Consider the following 18,534-nt stretch of genomic DNA (forward strand, 5'->3'; position numbering starts at 1 on the left):
GGGATATGTGAACGAACATTTTCCAGCGTGCATAGTGGCGCACAAGATATGATGTGCAGAGTGCATTAGACTCTGTGGAATATACATGTTCCGCGTTCGCTGATGGGCAATGTAATATATTTGCATAGCCAAATGTACTAATATGTATTGTGTGAATAAAGCAAAAGTTTATTTTGTCCCTTAAATAGTTGTTACTTGTCATTTAGCTGTGTTAATCTGCATAAACTACAACACATATAATGTCGATCTTTTTTGGGCATGTTACACTTTAAGATATACCACACAAATGTGCCAGTAAAATTTTTAATAATGACATTGTCTGATCTTCAGGATTAGAAATTCTACTAAATGGCTCATCATCAGAGAGTTGATTTTTAAAATGAGAGTCAAATGCTCTGTGATTTAAGAAACTCATGGTACATTCTCGCACATAGTTCAACTTACGTAAAAGGATATTTACTTTGAAAGTATTGCTTTTCAAACCACCATTCGCAATATTTTCCCACAACCTGTTAGAAATAGGTTCATTTCAGCAGTTGCTAGAGAGTGCAGATAACAGGCTACACCGCACTTGCGCAGCTATCATGACGTAGGAAGCCCATATGTACATACATGTAAAACATCGAATTTGAACCATACTAAAATGTGCACATTTAAAGTGCTTGCTTAAAGTGCACATTTGTATGTCCAGATTCCTACTGAAGTAGACCTCGACCTCATGTTAAGATTTTCAGTTTTTTTTTTTTTTTTTTATTTTTTTTATGTAAATTTTCTTGGAGCACCAGTACCGTATTATATCATGTTTGGTTCTTTATTACGGTATAATGCCATACGTGCTAGAAGATGAAAACGTGCACTTGAAATGCAGCGAACAGTTGAAACTAGCAATTACTGCGGAATTTAACATTTCATTTCAAATACATTGATTGCCTCTGCAAAAAAGGTTAATAAAAGTCAAATTTCTTTAGATAACAGACAAAAATAACTTCATTGTTCTGCAAGGTGATTAATGCTTGCCTGTCAGAAAGGTGGAAATAAAATAAAATCTGAAACTAATAACACATTTTAGCCTTCCGTAATTATGTGACTGTGTTTTAATTCACTTGATAGTTCCCGGCCACAGATATCTGTTTTGATTTCATTTGACGTGAGAGTAAACGAAGGGGAAACAGAAAAATCACTAAATGTAAACACGGGTCACGTGGAGACTATAGCTCAGACCGCTCTGCGCATCATCCCCGGATCTACGATATTTGCTAACTGGGTCAATACTAAAAAAAATCGAATTTTCAAAAATATGTTCATCTTGTATTGCACATCTTTCTGAAAAGTCTGAAACATGAAACATATGTGTGTGAGGAAATGTAAGACATGTTATTTGGTCGTAAATGTGCCAAAGTGCAGTGCCACGCCTCTTCATACAGCATTCTTCTATCGCACGTCACTGTATTTCGCTCTGTGGAATTGAAACATGTATATTTTGTAATGGATGCCATCAAACTATATTCAGAACAGCGGAAATTGAAAAGTCCTGTGGTGCCTCTCCTGCTCCCACTCGCCCGGTTTGACAACCTGTCCCTCTTTTTTTTTTTTTTAAAAAAAAAAACTCAATATTAATAGCGGATGGGATTATTTGTAATTGGGAGAACAAGAACTCTTAAGAAAATTTGTACTCTTTTTTGCCTATTAGCTAATAACTTGCTGTTTTGTGTGACATAAAATTAAATATAGGATACATAAAACCAATAAAGACAAGAGACAAGCAAGAAAGTACACAATTCTTCAGTCCTTAGCTGCTGGCATTTTTTTCTCTCTAATCTTGCTACAGTTTTACACGGTATGCTTTCCTTTCTGCAAAAGAATCTATTACCTCATCAAAGTTCGGCAAATGTTTTGCTACATGAAAAATCAAAATGTCGTTATCTAATACAGAAAAAGCTGTTAATACAAATAATATACAAGACAGGTGTGGTTTCTCGATCTGATTACGTATATTTTGCCACTGTCTGCTAGATAAAACAAAATAGGCCTTTCTAATATTGCAGCAGTTTTCTAACACACATCAAATAAACGAGACTGTTTTGGCACAAATGGTCATTTTTATAACACGACAGAATATAATTCGTGAAGCACCAATATGAAATGCCTATTAGGCCTACTACAAGCAAAAAGCTTTATGTTAAGAAATAGTTTCACATTTCATTCCTACGCACCATTTTCTCAAGTATGAGATCGAAAAGTATTATTACGAAACTTTTATATACATTTGGAATCGTCTTATTCTTCCATAATTTACATGATGTCCCCATTTCTTCACCTTCCTCGTTCTAACAAACAATCCTGTCATCACCAATTCTGTAGCTATTCCTGCCATTGTCAAAATTTGCTTTAACTTCACTAACCCTGCCATAATCACAGGTTTAGTTATCCCGTGATTATTCTCCAGTTAGGTGTTGTACAACACTTCCAGAATAGAGCTGAAGTGACTGCTAGCTGGGGCTGTACAACTGGTCCTTACTAGTGTAGTGACCTGGCCAAAAATTTTCTGCCAAAATTTCATTTTCTTGGATACACTGAGAAGATAATATGTAATCTTGCTCACCTGTTATTTCTGTTAGTCGTTTATTTCCATTCTGGTAGTCTGAATCTATGGATTTCGCTAGTAATTATAACAACGCTGATCATTCACAAACGCAATCAACCACAAAATCAGACAAAGATTGGCATTCATCCATTCGGCTTTACTCTGCCCAGCTCATATAGGCCCGTCCCCTTTTGTCAGCAGAAAGTTTATTTCTAGATGCGACGAGGATTCTCCTGACAGAAACATCACACACACACTATTTACACATTCAAAAATCAACTTATGATTCATTCAGAAATCAGATTAAAATGTGTTCAAAACTGTTCAAAAAACAAGAGGGATGCATTTCAAAATCATAAGAATAATCGATAGACCAACGGGCGCTGGATGCTAGGCGCTTTGTGAAACAAGTTTTTCTTCCTCAAGAATATGAATTTGGCACCCCCTTTTCCTGGTAGCATCTAGCTACTTGCTGCGACTGCTTACACAGCCAACAGCCACATTCTTGTAGCCAGAAGCGGGAGAATCTACTACTCAAACGCGACTCAACTGTCCATGCGCATGAGCCCGCTCGTAACTGCTAAAACGAATCTAATGTAAACAGTTGTGACTTCATGCTCAATGGAGGCAACTTGTTGTTATGAAGCATTGCATAGTCTTCCTAAACCCTTCGATTCATTTTCCTGTTGGTAGACGCTTGCATGAGCACTGTGTGTCATCGACGTATATGGCGCATTTCCTTTGCAGGTTATTTTCATTTTTTTTCTCTCGTTTATGTTTTATTGTTGGAGTATTATTCTGCAGTAGTGGGATACAGTAATATCCTTTGTTGGAGTTCGGTTCTTACCAGTCAATTTACAAAAATTTAACAGAAAACAAAAACAATGAAAAATTCCTGGAATTCTAAAAAATTCCTGGGTTTTTCCCGGTTTTCTCCCAGATGAAAAAATTCCCAGGTTTTTTCCGGTTTTCTCCCAGATGAAAAAATTCCTGGGTTTTTCCCTGTTTTCTCCCGGATGAAAGAATTCCCGGGTTTTTCTCGGATCTCCCGGTTGTCCCAGGTCGTATACACCCTGTTATTTCTGTTTTAATGATTCTGACAGTTTGTAACTTTCCTCTTTTTTGGTTTGGGAATTGATAAAATACCCATTTTTGTTTTCAGTTTCCTTGCTTGTCGAACCATGTACTCACTAACATTGAATTCTGACATTACGTTTTCTTTTGACCCAGAGGGTTCAGGTACTCTTACACTAGACACTTTTTCTTTCATTAACAATATCATGGCATCAAAATATTTGGCTTTCTTAACAATTTAGTTATCAAATTTTTCTTCTATATGGTCAGAATCTTCAATATTGCAATCTAACATCTGGCACACTTTCTTTCCAAAACATGCTCCACTTTTTCTATCTTCTTTTTGCCATATGAAGCCTTGGTGTGATTTGGAATGGAGTGAAGTTTTAATGGAGAGCACCCCAAATCATGTAAAGTTTTCTTTGCATCCTCAGTACTTTGACTTTTTAGTACTGATTTGTGAAATGTCACCTCCAGGTCGACTGCATCACTTTCATTTCTATCACTGATGTCAGTTTTCTGTTCACAAATCTTACAACATGTTGTGCATAGTTTTTGGCCTGGTTTCACATATACTCTTTTAGCACTTAATGTTTTGGACAAAGACAAGCAAACTGACTTCAAAGATTTCTTAACTATTTGCCTGTGTTTTTTGAAAGGATCACAACAAGTTCTTTGATGACTTTCAAAAACTTTTATGTAATAGTGTCTGTGATGTCCACATATAGTAGCACTTTCTTAATATTGTGGAAATCTTATATTGGATTGCAGCAATATCAAATTTGATTGGTCTTCACTCAGCTCTTCTATTTTTTGTACAGTTATTACTAAGGTATAGGTTGTCAAATGACATGGTAATTTAGTAATTTTCCAACAGTGCATGAATTCACATTTTCCATTGCAATTAACTGAGCACTAATTCACTTAAAGCATATTTTATACAAGTGGAATGATAGGGCCGCACCACAAACAGATATGACCTGTCTCACAGAAAGACAAAGTGCAACTGAGGTCAAATAGACTAATTGTTGCATGCCAGTTATTCTCAACATTGAATTTCAGCAATTGTTGCATTGTTTTCATACCTATAAAGGTTTCAAACAAGCTACTGCTGTCTAAGAACACTTTTTATCACTACGAGCAGTGATTGGCTGAACATATAAATCATATATATTACAGCCTTTCAAAAATTAATTACTTAATTAGTAAAATCAAAGGAAATAAATTTTCACACTTAAAGTTAGCTTGCCTGCCTACAATGAGTTATACTCAAATATGTTAATCTGATACCCTTGCATCTGAGGCAGTGAGACAGTGACTGGATGAACTTACTTGATATTACCCTTTTCCATCACAGCAATTTTGATTTCAATGTGTGTGTCAATTAGCAGAAGACCCACTAAAATTTTTTATTTTATTGGAAAGCTTAGAATTTAGGGGATTATTTAAGACCAAAATCAGGTTACCATCAGGTTGGAGAAATGTGATATACGCATTTTTCCACACCCTCGCAATTTTTTTGAAATCGAAAATTGAAATACATCGATATATTTTTAAAAAATTTTCTTTGTAACTTTACTGCTTCAGTAACTGGACATCTGTTAACTATATGCCTTACTTAATTTCTGAAAAAATTCCAAATCAAAAGCTTCATAAACACGTGAGTTATGGGTGTGTATGTAGATAAGTACCATTTTGCATTGACATTCTTGCAGAGCCCAGTTATCAGAATATCACCACATTTAAAATTCAATAAAAAATAAAGTTGCAGTGTGAGACAAAAAAAAAAAAAAAAAAAAAAAAAAAAAAAAAAAAAAAAAAAAAAAAAAAAAAAAATATGCAGAAGTTCCTATGTTACAAGTATAAGGAAATGTGCAAAATTTTGTGAAAATCTGAGATAGAGGGTTACAAATCCTCGAATTATTGTGTGTCGGAATGACCCTGCATCCAAATACAGCATGCATTTATAAGGAATCACTTAGTTATTTCATCCATTGAGTTGTGTTTAGTAACCCACCACTATTATTTTTCTTATTTCAAGTAGCAAGCCTTATAATTCAACTCGATATAACTGAATCACTATATGCCATTAAACTAACAGGATTTTGCAATATGGGCACACTAGACAAAATATAATGTAATACCACTTCTGACCTTGATAACGGCCTAAATTTGGCAAGAAAGAGTGTCCACAAGTTCTCTCAGCTATGCCATGTCCAGATGAAGCCACTCATTGATGGTTAGATCCCATAGAGCTACCAAATTATGGTAATGCTGATTGCTATGTTTCACCCACTGTTCCAAATAGTACCAGACAGTTTCATTGGGATTAAGACTGGGTGATATAGCAGGCCAGTAGAGGTGTGATAGGGTGCATGAGTGTTCATCAAACCGGGAATGTGTGCAGGTAAGTCCTGTGAATGGGGCTGTTATCATGGAAGATGGGTGTTTCCACAGCATACTCTCCATGGAGATACAGAAGAAGGGCAACACTTACATCACTGGGAATGTTGAAAGTAATCCAGGTTCATGTGCATGGTAACCTGGATGATTGGACCGAAATCATGCTATGAGAAACATCCCCAAAACCTCACAAAAATCACTTCCAACTACAATTATACTCAAACTTTGAGTTAACACCTCATTAGACTGTCAGTCCATTCAATACCTTGCATCATCTGAATAATGGCCAAATCATGACTTGTCAAACCACATTACACAACTCCAGTCAACTATTATAGAGCTTGTGTTGTTTGGTCCACTGAAGACCTGTTGCTTTTTATGCTGGTGTGAGAAATGGTCTTCACAAGGTACTCAATTGCAAACGTCCACTGCTCACAGTTCCCTCCGCAATGTTCACTCGGAAACTGGTTGAGATGGACCTGCATTCACAGGCAGCAGCAATTCCTGTTGAGTTTGAAATCGATTATCAGTGACAAGGTGTGACACACATCTCCAGTCCTAGTTGGTTAGAATCTTTTTGCTGTCACTATTCTTACAGCATGTGACTCAGCTGCAAGTGGTATGTCAGTCCCTGTAGACACACTGGACAGTCTGCACTGATATGTCAACAAATTTGGCAACTTCATTCATGGTGTAATCATGCGCATGTCTGAACATGATAGGTCGTTTATACAATCACCAATGTTAACCTACCTTACTGTGCTGATTCCATACTACTGACATGCACATACACATCAGTTCACAGCTGTGGCTTATGTCAGCGGTGGAGGGTGTGTTTACACTAAACCTTCGCTAAAATGTTAACTATATTTGAGTAAAGTTGGTTCAATGGCGCCAACCATTCTTTTGGATTGATTTCATTGCAAGTAACCTCATCACACTGAATCAGTAACCACAAAGACTATTTCCTGTGTGACACTAATCGTCTACTGGTCCTGTCATCTGATCTTAATGAACTCACAGTCTCGTATCACTCACATTTCTCATCTCATACATACTGCAATTATGAGTAAAAAAGAAACACAAGACAGTACTGTACTTCAATAGGAGATTAATACCTATATATGGAGCAACATATGCTCTCTTATCAAGAGAGTTTGTAGCAGTACTTGGCTGATGGAACTTTGATTCCTGCTCTGGCTCATACTCCCGTGAACTTTGGGGCAAAGTTGCTACAGCAGCAGTCATCTCATTTGTTGCTGGTGATGACTGTGTTTTCTCCAGGGCTTTGAGTTCCATCTGATCATGGTGGATCCATAGGTCAGGGGGCTTTATATTTGTTTTTCCTGCTTTACTCTTGGTATTTCCTTTTATGTACCTAAAAGGAAAATGTTACAATGAATTATTTTTTCAATTATAAATGGAAAAGATTAAATGAGAGATACAAAAGAAACATCAACATATTTCATATTATGAACGTCATTCTTACCCTTTCTTGCTCCGCTCAGTATTCCTGCGTTTGCAACAGATAACAGCTAGTGCTGTAGTTACTGCCAGTCCTAAAAGAAGACTGCAGCCCACAATAATGTACATCATTGTGTTGGTGATTCCTGGGTTATCTACAACAACAGACGTTTTGTTTTACTGTCAAACAATTCCAAGCTTTTAAGTAACGTTCTGATATCTCCTACCTGATAAATGCACACACATACACGGGGATGAACAAAAATATGGAAACACCATAAACACAACACCTTACCATGCCTAATACAGTGCAGGAAAATTGTTGACATTCAAAATAGCTTCCAATTGTCTCAGAATGGATAAATGCATGCCCTTTATGGATTTCAAGAGAATCTGATACCATTCTTCTTATATACGTGGCACTTGTTCAAAAGAACAAACACCATTTTGATCCTGCAGCTACTATGAGTTAACACACAAAGGAATCAAGGACATTAGCTGCCAGTGGGCATTGATTTATATCAATGGGGTAAGCGGAAAATCTGTGCAAGACTGGGATTCAAACTTCGGCCTCTTGGTTACAAGGCAGATGGGCTCACCACTATGCCATCTGGACACTGTGGCCACCGAAACTGCACAGACAGTCTTAGCACACCTCCCAACAGACCCAAATTCTCAACTTATACCACACACTGCTAATGAAGTGCTCCTGCTCATTAACCTCATTACCCACGACATCTCGCCGATTCCTGTAAGAGTTCGAGCTTGGTGTGCATCTGCACTGAAGGGATCACTGGCCATCATTGCCTTCATTATATATTTGGTGTCTGTTCTTTCAGACATATCTCAAAGAACAGACACCATTTTGATCCTGCAGCCATTATGAATCACGACACATGATGATGGAGGTGAATAGCGATCTCTCACACTTCTCTCCAAAGTAGACCATAAAGGCTAATATTGAGATCTGGTGACTATGGTGGCCAGGGCAGATGCAATAATTCATCCTCATGCTCACAAAACCAATCCTGGATGATGCGAGCTGTGCGAAAGGCGGTCCTGTCACCTTGGAACACAACATAACCATTGTACCCTGGGAGGGAAATAATCAACCAAAATGGTCACATAATTCTTGGTAGTATGCAAGCTTGCCGAGAACGCATGAGGATCATGGAATACCACCATATGGCTGCCCAACTTATCACCAAACCCCCACCATGTTTCATTCTTGGGACATAAACTCGGCCAGAAGTTGGAAACAATATGAAACAAGACTCATTCGATCAAATGACTTTTTTCCATTGCTCTATAGTCCAGGTTTTACAGCTTGGGCACCACGTTTTCTTGTTACAGGTGTTTATATCATTGATGAGTGTCATCAGAACTCCAGTTCACCCTGCAAGTCCTTGCTTATGGAGCTCTCCTTGTTTTGTTTTGCTGCTAACAGGGTCCACGATTGCAACAGTTAGTTCTGCAGTGACTTTTCTAGCTGCCATCCTATTATTTTTCATCACAATCTTCTTCTGTCATGATTGCTGAACACTCACTTTCGTCTGCATCATGATTTATCTACTTTACATGTAATGGGACCGTGGTTGGTTGAAGACTTGAAGTAAACCTATAGCAACAGCCGTAATTTTATTTAATAATTTTATTTAGCTACCAGCCTCATTGGCACCATCTTTAGCCCCCTATATGCATAGTTAAACAGATTATCTAATCATTTGTGCTATTATAGGGACCACTATTTCCAGCTGGTTTCCATAGACTACTTCTTAGTAGGCACAGACCTTTCACACATTTAATGACAACTCATTTGTCTTTAGAGGTGTGAAGCATCCATATCCACTGAGAAAAAGTCCACAATAACCAGTTGGACATAGTGGTCCCTACAATAACACAAACGATTAAACGATTAGATGACCTACCTAGCCACATCTGTAGGAACCTGAAGATTGTGCCAATACAACACCAAAACTGGTAGCTAAATGGCTCTGAGCACTATGGGACTCAAGTTCTGAGGTCATCAGTCTCCTAGAACTTAGAACTACTTAAACCTAACTAACCTAAGGACATCACACACATCCATGCCCGAGGCAGGATTCGAACCTGCGACCGTAGCGGTCTCGCGGTTCCAGACTGTAGTGCCTACAACCGCACGGCCACTCCGGCCGGCAAGGTAGCTAAATAAAATTACAGTTGTTGGTATCTATCATCTTCAACACCCAGAACACTGTTCTGACCATGATTGACACTTCAACGTACTGGGGACATTGCACAGGTGCAGTTTGTGATCAAATACAACAGTGAAACCTGTAGGCTTGGCTAGCATCTGCATGTATGTTCAAGCATGCAATTCTCACAGTGTTTCCGTATTTTTGTCCAATCCCTGCATTTACAAAGTAAAACAGAGAAGAAAATTTCTTTTGATCTAAATCGACAATAATACTAGTCAAATTTAATAGAACAATAATAAACACTGACACCTCTTGCATCAAGGTACATTAGGTCTTTTGTACATCCTGGTCCCCTTAAATGGGGGGGGGGTACAAAAGAGGAATTGGCCAGCAAGGAAATGAGAGGTTGTGGTATACATTTACTGACAGACACTGCAATTGTATATTAACTAATAATGACAGTCTTTCACAACTGAGCAGAGGTACTATAAGACAGAAATGGGGGACAGGGGTGACGGATGGGGGTTGGAGCAGGGGTGAGAAAAAAGGGGGAGAGGTGGGTGAGACTCCTACCACACTATGGCAGAAGTAAAACTTTTAGGGATGGTGTCATTTTTTGGAAGCCTCTGCTGGGCCAGCAAGTGGTTCACAGATAACAAAGAGAGTAGCAGCATTGTTATCTGACTTCCCGAAGTATTGGTTTCCTGTCAACAATGGTAATATTATACTTGGTCTATTTGGTAAACTTAAAAGGAATATGCTATGTACTGATGCCCTCTCTTCACCATAACCAACATTACCACAGCGTTTATTGCAGTCCACTAAACTCAGATTTCTGAGGATGAGATTCAAATCACCATCTGTCATGCATATTTATGTATTAGATGTTTTCCCTAAATATTTGATTTTATCCATGATTAGATGTGAGGCCATGGCTATATTCACCTTCAAAACTAAAATGCAGACTTTCAAATTTTGCCTTGTGAGCAGTTCAGCCTACATTTTGGTTTTCAAATTCACTAAATATTCCTTATGGAATATGAGATCTCTTTGAAACACAGTATGTCTGACTACAAGCCTAGAAGTGCTTAAAAATGACTCTACGAACACAATCAAGACTACCCCAAAATTCCTCAGATTTTAACAAACAAGAAATGCGAGATTACTGTGACCATATTGTTTTCTGTGTAACCCCTTTGTCACACACAATTCACTCGTGTTTGGGAATCACTGCAGACAGCACTGCACAGATACCTAATGAGATCTATCAGCGCATGACTGATTCACTCAAAGCCAATTTAACTGTTGTATGTGCTGCAAACTGCAGCAACTTTTCAAGTTAATTAACTGATCGTAATAATGAGACTTGATTGTGTAGAAGGTATACAGCCCTGATTATGCTTCCCAGAAACAGATATAAAGAGGATCTCTTCTTTGTGTGAACATAAAATAAATAGCAGAAGCAAATCATTTAGGAAATAAAAACATTTTCCCTCCTGTATTTCCATTTTAATAATTTTTATGCCAAAGATACAAACAAAGTACTTTCTACAAGATATTGTTATCAAACACATCAACATGACTGGAGACTAATTTGTATCACATTTACATGATAATAAGTCAGTGAGATGAAAATTGTTCAAATATTTCTGTAATATAAAATTATTTGTAATGTGTAATAAAGAAACATACCTTCTTTTATAGCAAAATAATTAAATATTTTTATGTTCCTCATTGTGTACAGATTTATACGTTTGTGACAAGTGTGGTATTACCTCTTAAATGAAAATATGTTACAGATTTTTTACTTGTTTTTTGTTTAAGATTTGTGGTAGAATCATTAACACATCTGTTTTTTAGTGAATAGGTATTATGTATTCTTGTTTTATGACATATTCCATATCCTTGAGTTTTTCCTCACAACAGGTCTAATCTAATCTACTTAAAATGAATTAACTGCTACACTGAACTGCAACTAAGATTTTTGTTTAAATGATTAACATAAACATAGTGTCTTAAATAAATAGATAAATGTGTAAATACGAAGTCAGTATCTAGACAAAGCAGTCAAGGAGCATGCACCCATTACTTGTTCTAGAAGGATAATATGAATAATTCACATGCTAACACCTGGAAAAACTGATGGAAAAATGCAGTACACTGTTGTGCAGAATCAACAGCTGAGCATATCACAGTAGCAAAAAGTACATTTTTCTTTTTCATATTTATTTAGCATTCTATTGGAGGACGGAGGGGGGAGAGGATGGGAGGAGGAAGAGGGTGGGAGCACAGAACAATTAAATACGGAACTGCAAAATTATTGAGTGAAAATCCTGGAAAAAATAATCATATGTACATAATATGTACATACAATTTAATGATTTACTTGAATTTACATGTATTGATAATGGGCATTGAAATGGGGAACGTTCACTGTAGCCTCTTAGTAGAATCCATTCCTCAAGGGTCGGAAATGAATTGGGAAAACACTGAAAAATCCTAATCACATAGGCTGAATCGAGTTACCAACCTCGTGTTCTCTTTACATGAATAAATGTCTTACATCGAAATACACTTTTTATGACTCACAATGGAGGGGGTCAGAGGCAAAAGGGTACAAGTGGCATTTCCCAGAAAACTGAGACAAAAGCATTTAGAACATGGTAAGGCATATAAAATTATTGTGGCAAAGAGATACAAGTGAAACCCCACTCTGTGCTGCTACATGGCAAACAAAAAGGAAACTAGTTACAAGATGTCACAAAACAGTTACATACTTGTAGGGTTATACTGATTTTTTTATGATACATGGAGAAGAGGAAAGTGGTCCAGGTGGCATGAAATATTTTCAATAATGGAATAATGCATTAAACAGTATTCTTTTTTATTTCGTTTCACTACTGTAAGTCACAAAAGATATGGTGCCCATGTAGCATTATATAATTGTTTTGTTTTGGCTCTAAATAGCAATTTCATGATAAATGAATTTATAATAACCAATAATAAAGCATTACAGAGAAAACATAAATCACATTCTATTGAGTTCACAACATTCTGGACGCAAAGGGCTACAAGTGCATACAGAATTTTACAAATTTCAACGTGTGAACAGAAAATGCTGCAAAGTATTTTTATGTCTAATATATGAAAAATTTAAATTCCATTTTGCAGTCTCGACATAATTCTGAAACCTTGTAAACTGTAACTTCAGTTTTCTCAAAACTACAAGATGTGTATTTATACCCTTTTGCTTCTGACAACATCAATTATAAAAACACAATCTAGCATGCCAAAATTACTAGTACTCACACATTACCAATATTTTCCTAGTGTAGTATACAACTCATTTAAACAAACTACATTGCTGTAAAAAAGATCAGTGGTCACAAAGCATTTCTGAAGGGAACAGGAGGAGATTTCTTAACATAAGACCTTTCCAGAAGAAAAGATTTTAATGGGAATTTAAGAACCCAAAATCTGTGACTAACAGACTTCCACTCTTCTGTATGCACATTGAAAATGTATTTTGTAGAGTGCAGGAAACTTGTCTGGACAATAGTCAAGGACATGTGTCAACTTAAAGATTAACTTGTACGATAAGACTGCAGCCCACAATAATGTACATAATTTTGTTGGTGATTCCTTGGTTACCTACAACAAACGACCTTTTGCTTCACTGTCAAGTATTTCAACTTTTTAGGCAACATTCTCATATCTCCTGCCTGATACATGCACTCTCATACATACATACATACATACAAAAACAGAGAAGAAACATTTAAAATGACACTATGTAAATTCAACAGAACAATAATACACACTATCCTGGTCTCCATAAACAAGAGGAAAAAATGACAAAATCAACACAAGAAGAATTGGCCAGAAAGGAAATGAGAAGTGGTAGCATACATTTCCTGATAACTACATAGATTTTACTTACTTGTTCTGTATTAAATCTCAAATATGCCTATAGCACCTCAGACTGAGGACGTGTCACATGGTTGAAAAAAGTTGCTGACTAACCAACTGACTGACACTGACACTAATATGACAGTCTTTCACAACTGAGCAGAGGCACCATATGACAGGAACAGGGGGACAAGTGTAGACAGGGGTGAGAGAGGAAAAAATCTCATGTTGTCAACCTGCACCTAAAGACCTCATTACTGATGGGATGTCAAACTCTACTCTTCAATATTTCCTTCACGTTGTTAACAAAAATCTCATTATGAGTAGATGTACTGTGATGTTACTGTAAGAATTCCCAGTTTGTTAAATAGAGGTTTACACAAGCCTCATGAATTACACAGTATTTGGTGTAGGCAGCTTTAATACATTACTACTAGAATTTGGCAACTTGGAACTAATAATAACAAAGTGCTTAGGCCTAACTCAGAAAGTCATGATAGCAGCTGGATGATAAAAATGTTGTTATTCAGTTGGAAACTTATGCAATGGTAAGGCTTTCAAAGTATTAAAGTATAACAAAAATGTATCATTTGCCATGAACATACATGATAGTAGAGATTTATCAACATTAAGAACCATTTGGTAACAGTTACAAGAGCCATTATGTGATGTATTGGCATGGGTTGGAAAGTAAATTACGATGCAGGAAGAAAACACACAGTAGGGTAATGTGGTAGCTCGATGGAATAGAGGTTAAAGTTTAACAATTTGATATGAAACACTAGATTCACTGGACAAGAATGGGAGAAGAAATTATGGATGTCTTTATCAAAGGAATCAGCCTAAAGTTTCCCTGATGCACTTTAAAGGGAACCACAAAAACCTAAATCAGAAACACTGGTCAGAGATTTGATCTTCACGTCTACATTTATATCTAAATCTACATAGTACTCTACAGAGTATCATACAGTGCATGGTGGAAGGTACCTAGTACCACTGCTAGTCATCCCCTTTCCTGTTACAGTATGAACTATTTTAATGAATGAAACTCCAGAGTTTTAACCAATATGGCTGGCTAAAATATGCCGAACTTAAGCCTCTTTACAAGAAGGGGGATAAAGAGATACCATCAAACTATAGACCAATTTCACTTTTGCAGGCTGTCTCAAAAAATATTTGAAAAGGTTGTGTTCAAGCATCTCCTTGCGCATCTGACTGCAAATAATATATTGTCCAAGTCACAGTTTGGATTTCTTAAGGGCTCTGATTAGAGAAAGCTATTTACACTTACAGTGAAAATGTACTCAATTCATTATCTAATAAATTAGAGGCTACTGGCATTTTCTGTGACCTGTCAAAAGCCTTTGACTGTGTGAACCACAGCATTCTCTTAAGTAAATTAGAATATTATGATGTCACCGGCAATGCTGCAAAATGGTTTGAGTCTTGTCTAACTAACAGGAAACAAAGGCTGTCATAGCGAAATACCTGTGCAGTAAGCAGTCAGTCTTCATCTGATTGGGAATTAATTAAATGTGGTGTTCCTCAAGGTACCATCTTGGGTCCACTGCTTTTTCTTGTGTACATTAATGACCTCTCATCTGTTAAATTGCCAAACGCTAAGTTTGTTTTGTTTGCAGATGATACAAACATTACATTAAGTAGTACGTCAAGTACAGATTTAGAAATAGGTGCTAATCAAATTTTCACTATCATTAATAAATGGTTTAAAGCTAATTCACTGTCATCAGACCTTGAGAAGACCCACTATATGCAGTTCAGAACTTGTAAGAGATTTCCTTCCAGCAGGTGTATAACATATGAAGACATGCAGATCAAAGACAGTGTTAAATTTCTGGGATTACAACTCGATAATAAATTCAGTTGGGAAGGGCATACCACAGAATTGCTTAAGCACCTAAACAAGTTTGTATTTCCAGTGAGAATGATGTCAGATGTAGGAGATATGCATATAAAAAACTTGCACATTCTATTATGTTATACAGGATCATATTTCTGGGGTAACTCATCAAACCAAGCGAAAGTTTTTAGCGTGCAAAAGCATGTAATAAGAATCATTTGTGGTGTAAATTTAAGAACATTATGTAGAAACCTGTTCAAGAAACTTTGTATTCTAACCACTGCTTCTCAGTATATTTATTCCTTAATGAAATTTGTTGCAAGTAATATATCTGTATTTCCAACCAATAGCTTAATACGAGGGGCGTTTGAAAGGTCCGCGCAAAGTCTGAGAGATGGCACCACCGGCGCGTATTGAGGTCATGTTTAGTTTTTTGGTCATGTTTAGTTAGTAGCATCTATGAAAAGAACGCACACCAAGTTTCAGCCAAATTGGTCTATTTCTTTGTGTTTGGCATTCATGTGAATCAAGGAAGTTGAGTGATTGTCAAAAAATGGACAAAAAAGAATTTTGTGTGGTGATTAAACATTACTTTATGAAAGGCAAAAAGCCTCAGGAGACTAAAGAGAAGCTTGATAAACATTACGGTGACTCTGCATCTTTGATTAGAACAGTTTATAAGTGACTTCAAAATTTTCAGAGTGGCCATATGGGCACAAGCAATGCTGAACTTTCTGGATGCCCTGGGGAGGTTACGACTCCAGAAATCATTGATAAAATCCATGATATGGTGATGGATGACAGAAGAGTTAAGGTGCATGAGATTGTTAGTGCTGTGGGCATCTCGAATGAACGGGTACATAATATTTTGCATAAACATTTGAACATGAGAAAGCTATCCGCAAGATGGGTTCCGCAATTGCTCACACTTGACCAAAAATGGAATAATGTGAAGTGTTGCAAGGATGGTTTGCAGCTGTTCAGGAAGAATCCGCAGGACTTTAAGTGTCATTTTATCACTGTGGATGAAACATGGATGCATATTATTCATCATTATTGGACTGTTTGAAAACCGAGCAGCAAGAAAAACGCTGGCAACTGGACCGCAAAAAGTCCTTTTCCATCACGACGATGCACCAGCACACACCTCAGCAGTTGTGGTTACAAAATTAATGGAAATAGGATCCTAACTTGTTTCCCATTCCCCCTATTCTCCAGACTTGGCTGGCGGGACAAAGATTTTATTCAAATGAGCTGGTGATTGCAGAAACTAATAGCTATTTTGCAGACTTGGAAAATTCCTATTATTCGGAAGGGATCAACAAATTAAAACAGGGTTGGACGAACTGTATAAGTCTAAAAGGAGACTATGCCAAAAAATAAAAAAGGTTTACCCCAAACACGTAAGTAGTTTTTATTTTTGCACGGACTTTTCAAACGCCCCTCGTACACAGTATCAGTACTCGGTATAAGAACAATCTACATAAAGACCTAAAATCACTTATCTTTGTCCAAAAAGCGGTCCAATAATCAACCATTAACAACTTGGTTTCAGATAAAGCACGGTTTACACAGAGTTTGAAAGACTTTTTGATAGGCAATTCCTTCTACTCTATAGGTGAATATCTTAACAGGGGCTGTTACACCAGCTTAAGTAAAAATGTCTGTTAAGATTTCAGTTTTGACAGCACTTGGTCGCAACAGTCACAATTACGATTTTGTGTATGATAAATTTATTAAAACCGCATTACAATGTTTCATTCTGACAGTGTATTAATTCCGTAAATATTAGCAGTTCCAGATTACTGTAATGTATTCACCTATTTTGACAATCTCCTGACAGATGACCAGTGTAGTAAGTATTATATTCAAATGTTTTATGTTTTTCATGTTATACTTTCTGACATGTTCCACATCCACGAGAATCATCACATTTTTTGGGTCTATGGAATGAAATCTTAATCTAATCTAATCTAATCTTATCTATGTCACATTGCTCAGTGTTACTCAACTAATGAAGCCACTCCTTGACAAAAGCTCACCTACTGAAAATATAAAGAACTAATTGTACAGTCACTTCAAATACGAGCACATCTATTTTATCAACCTTATACATGACTGTTGAGGAACTGCACAATAAACAGAAATAATTCTGTACACCAGTTGTAATGTTCAAAATTAATTGTGTTGACCTACTTCACTTGTAACAAAGTTACACTACACACACAAAGTTACACTTCACGTGCGCGTACACACACACACACACACACACACACACACACACACACACACACACACACACGGTGTTAAAAAAAAAAGTGCCGAATACTCTGAGAGATGGTAGTACTCATTGAAACAAGAAAAACAAGTCCAATAGACATGGATTCGGAAACACATACTTTCCAAGATAAACAAGTGTTTATAGAAAGGGCTGTGTGATGCTTGCTTGCAGATATTAGCATAGTCAATGCATTGGTGCTCCCTCAAACTTGTTGGCAGGGTATTATGATGTCTTACTCACAGTACTCTATCTGCGATTAGGTGATCTGCTGTCAGTTATGTGGTTTGAATCTTGTTGTAAGCTATGTCAGTTTTCGTTATGTTAGTGTGACCTATTGTACAGTACTATCAACCCTGGGTACGCATCATAGTGCTTTACCTTCTTCCAAATGCAGATTCACTTATGTGTGTACTGTTATTGCACTGTTTTTACATATAAATTGTGTATCACATTTACATTTTCTCTCTTCCACCACTTGTTAGCCATTCACGGCAACTACTCGATAAGTGAAATGGCAGATATGATATTCTGTTATGGTTTAGCAAGTGGATGTAGCTTGCGAGCCTTTGCCCTCCATGCTGAAAAATGCCCCCCCTCCCCCTCCCGATAAGCTGTTCAGCAGACTTTTCCAGTGTCTGAGGGATGTAGGTACCCTTGCAACCTGGGAAGAATGACACTGGAAGGCCCTGCACAATCTGCATGCCTGTCATGGAGGATTGTGTGCTACATTCAGTGGAAGAAACCCCTGGGAACAGTGTGTGATGATTAGCAGCAGCAGAAG

General features: G+C 37.1%; 1 protein-coding gene across 1 annotated transcript in view; it reads right to left on the minus strand.

Moving 5' to 3' along the window:
- The window catches only part of LOC126184593 (neogenin), a 250,931-nt gene that overhangs the window by 81,403 nt on the left and 150,994 nt on the right, over positions 1-18,534 (minus strand). Inside the window, exons 18-19 of the mRNA XM_049927035.1 lie at positions 7,551-7,680; positions 7,180-7,439 (exon numbers count right to left, since the gene is read on the minus strand). Of these exons, the coding sequence (XP_049782992.1) occupies positions 7,180-7,439; positions 7,551-7,680 (390 nt within the window). The remainder of the gene's footprint in view (positions 1-7,179; positions 7,440-7,550; positions 7,681-18,534) is intronic.

This window comes from Schistocerca cancellata, chromosome 4 (genome assembly GCF_023864275.1).
Source record: "Schistocerca cancellata isolate TAMUIC-IGC-003103 chromosome 4, iqSchCanc2.1, whole genome shotgun sequence".
Classification (NCBI taxonomy): Eukaryota; Metazoa; Arthropoda; class Insecta; order Orthoptera; family Acrididae; genus Schistocerca; species Schistocerca cancellata.